Source organism: Poeciliopsis prolifica, unplaced genomic scaffold (genome assembly GCF_027474105.1).
Source record: "Poeciliopsis prolifica strain line A6 unplaced genomic scaffold, Auburn_PproV2 SCAFFOLD069, whole genome shotgun sequence".
NCBI lineage: Eukaryota > Metazoa > Chordata > Actinopteri > Cyprinodontiformes > Poeciliidae > Poeciliopsis > Poeciliopsis prolifica.
In genome coordinates, this window is record NW_026562444.1 from 948,929 (window position 1) to 952,691 (window position 3,763).

The 3,763-nt window shown below is 42.6% G+C and overlaps 1 protein-coding gene across 1 annotated transcript; it reads right to left on the minus strand.

The window, feature by feature from the left end:
- Nucleotides 1–318: 318 nt before the first annotated feature.
- On the minus strand, nt 319–2,876 carry LOC129351654 (zinc finger protein 771-like). Its single transcript, XM_055020603.1, has 3 exons — nt 2,705–2,876; nt 1,704–1,887; nt 319–1,662 (listed from the first exon to the last, which is right to left on the minus strand). The coding sequence occupies exons 1-3, from the start codon at nt 2,874–2,876 to the stop codon at nt 828–830; spliced, it is 1,191 nt and encodes a 396-aa protein (XP_054876578.1). The 3' UTR covers nt 319–827.
- Between the last annotated feature and the right edge of the window lie 887 nt (nt 2,877–3,763).

Sequence of the window (3,763 nt, forward strand, 5' to 3'; positions counted from 1 at the left end):
TCATCATCATAAAACACTTTACTGAAGAATCATGTTTGGTTCTGTTTCACCTCAAAGATCCACTCAGATCTTTTTTCAGCAGTTTTTCTGTTTTATGGTTTGAAAATGAGGGAACAGCAGCGGATGAGACTGTATGTTATTAAATCTTACATATCAAAATAAGAGACATGCATGAATCACTTTAATATTTCTGACTGATGAATGTAAATATCATTTCTGTTCAGAAAAGAAAAATGCTGACTGGAGGGAAATAAAAGCAAAGTGAGAAACTGAAATCTGTTTTTCAATGTTTTAATGAACATTTTTCAGGTTTCTGTTTTCTACAGATTTATTTCTCTCAGGCTTGTTACAGAAAAAGGAAAACAGGTTTTTAGTAAAACTGGAAAAATTTACAAAAAAAGATTCTTTACTGTAAAGAACAAAATGACAGATATTTATACGTTATTACTCAACGTCAAAGCGATGCAGAGGTTGATGAGGTTGATGAGGTTGATGAGGTTGATGAGGTTAATGAGGTTGATGAGGTTGATGTCTGTGGCAGGGAGGATCTCCTGTAGCAGTCTGTTACAGTGAATCAGCAGAAGCCTCTGACTGAAGACACTGTTGTCGTTTAATGTCCTCCAGGTCATCTGTGACGTTCTGCTGTTTAGATTCAACCTTCCAGACATAAAACATCATTCATCTCAAACTCATCAGAACTAAAATGTTCTTCAGAACTTTTCCCACAGTTGGCCAGTAGAGGAGCCGGTTCCCACCTGTCTGTGAGGCTCAGTGTTCTGGTTCTGTTGCAGATTGCTGAAGATGTTGGAAACTCACACAGCTTTGATTTACTTCACGTTTCCCAACGCCACCTGTTGTCCCTGCAGATGTTTCGGGACACTCGTCCCCTCTGCGTTGGACAGACACGTCGTCCTCAATGCAGGTGCGTTGTGGCGTGTTTTTTTCAGCTTTGCAGCGTATTGAAACCTCTCCCCACACGAGCTGCAGGAGTACGGCTTCTCTCCTGTGTGCGTCCTCATGTGGACAATCAGGCTGTTGCTCCGACTGAAACGTTTCCCACAGGTTTTGCAGCAGTGCTTCTTCTCGCCGGTGTGCGTCCTCACGTGAGCCTTCAGGTTTCCACTCTGGGTGAAGCTTTTCCCACAGATCTGGCAGGAATACCTTCGGTCGCCCATGTGGATGGCGGTGTGCCACTTGAAGGCTGATGAGTTGGTGAATCTCTTCCCGCAGGTGTTGCACAGATATGGCTTCTCCCCAGTGTGGGTTCTCATGTGGACCAACATGCTGTAGCTGCCCCTGAAGCTTTTCCCACACGTCTCACAGGAGTATGGCCTCTCGCCCGTGTGCATCCTGGCATGATATCTCAGAGTGGACGCGGCTTTGAAAGATTTCCCGCATTCGTTGCAGACGTGCGGCTTCACTCCCGTGTGGCTCATGTGATGCATCTTCAGGTGATAGTTTTTCCTAAAGACTTTTCCACAGACGCCACATTTTATGGCGGCGCGTCCTGCCTGAGAAACACTCTGACTGCCAGAACCGGATAAACGTCCTGGTTGATCTCTCTGCCATCGACTTCTGGTCCTTCCTGAAGAATCTGTTCTGTCTTTGTGGATCCTAGATCTACAGCCTTCCCTCCTTCCTGATGCAGACTCTGGAGACCATCAAAGGTTTCCTCTGCTACTCTGGGCTCACCTTCCCCATACAGAAGCGCCACCAGAAAGGTTTTGGACTCTTCCTCCGCCTCCAGTTGATCTGTCTGCAGACTGCTGCCGGGTTCCTCCTGCTCCTCTTTGACCTGTGGAGGTTTTGGCTCCTCCTGCTGGTGGCAGAGCAGCTGCTCGGCAGGAAGCTCCTCCTGTTGCAGATGAATGTGTTGCTGTGGAAAGTCTGACAGGGAAACGGTATAAATAAAGTTCAGAAAAACATCAACACAAACCTGTTTCATCACTCCCATTTTTATAAAAGCTGAATGTATTTGTGACAAACTTTTGGTAGAAAAGCAAACTACTGCCCTCTGCTGGTTAACTGGAAAACAAGCTTTAGGAAGTAGATTAAACTACTTCCTGTTTGGGGTTTAGCCAACCTAGCTTTAGCATCACAGTGAATAACTGTTGGAGCTTTAACCAAAACATTTAGTATGTTTAACTTTGAGATGCATAAAATAAAACATATGATCTTATGCTGACAGTTAAAGCAGCAGATCCTTCCTCCCACACAACAAAACTGCTTTTAGTTGCACATTTTTCTGTTTTTATGAAAATATATAGAGGCACATTTCCCTCTCTAAATAATCACAATCAGCTGCAAATTACTTTTATCTAATGCATTTTTACCTGTACAGTTTTATTAGTCTTATAGTGAATAATTGTCCTTGCAGTAAAGTCTGTCATTCTTGTATTTCAAAACACTTTTAAACTGTTATGTTATTCTCTACCTGACATTTCAGAGTAATGATTCATTTTTACAGTAGAAAATACAACAGGCCCATTTCATTTGCAGCCTGTTCAGTCTGAGGGTAAAGAAGCAGCTCATTGTCCCAGAATCACCTGATCATGCAGCGTCCTGTGTGTGTGTGGCCCTTTAAATCTGCCACTCATCTCTTCTGATAATGTCTGCAGCTGCTTTCACATTTAAACCTGGCTGCTTAAATGAACAAACCAGGATCCTCTGGGGTCACACCCTGCATTTATATAAAACTCCATACCTGCTGGTCGCTGAGGGATCTGTGTTTCCCAGCTCGTCTCCATCAACCTGCGCTGGCGGTCCAGCTCTTCTTCATACTGAATGACGGTTTTCTCAAAAACTCCGAAGATTTCCTCCGCAGCAGCAGCGAGCCGCTGCCTGATGAACTCTCTCACATTCAGCGCTGAACACATTGTTGTTCCTGACCGGAGAAACCCAACAAACTGTCCGCACAATGGAGCTACGAGCTACAAGCTACAAGCTAGCTTCTCATTGTTTACTTCCGCCTGGGGGTCAGAAGATCCGCACCATCTCAACGCCGGCGCACATGGAGGCGCCCTGGCTGGGTGGAGTCTGTGTCGAAAACTCGCCGCCTGCTTTTAAAAGCTGATTTGTCCAGATATGAGTCTTTCAGTTAAAGACACAAATGTCCAAAGTGCGGCCTGGGGGCCATTTGCGGCCCCTGGACTGATTTTTGTGCGAGAATCATACAAATATGACTCTCTGCAGCTGGTTAATGCAGAGGGAAATTTTAATTATACCCATTTTATTCATCCACTAACATAGTTTAGTTAGTTATCACAGGTATAAAATCTTGGAAAAAAGAAAATAGTGGATTTGCATTTTCTTTAGTTTCATCATAAACTGAATCATCTCTATCCAGTGACCTTTACTCAAAAGCAGATTTAAATGTTTTTAAATCATATTGTAATATTAGTCTTTAAACATATATAGAGTGTTCCATTAATTCTTTCTCACATGTTTGAGAAATCAAACTTGTTTTATGTATCATCTCAATTCTAATGTTTAGGAAACTTTCCACTTTTAATGCAGGAAACCATCAAGTGGAGGCCAAGATGGACACAATATCGCTGCAATATAAAAGCTCAGACTTTTTCATACCAAATCTGATTTTAATAATAGAAAAAAAATCTTAACTTTTGTTCGTTCAAAATAAATTACAATTAAAAGGACAAATTTAGGGTTAAACTTTGCTCTTATTTCACTCATCCATTTTGGGAGTTGAGTTCAAAGTCCAACTGAAGACAAACTGATGGCCACAATAACACAGTGAAGCCTA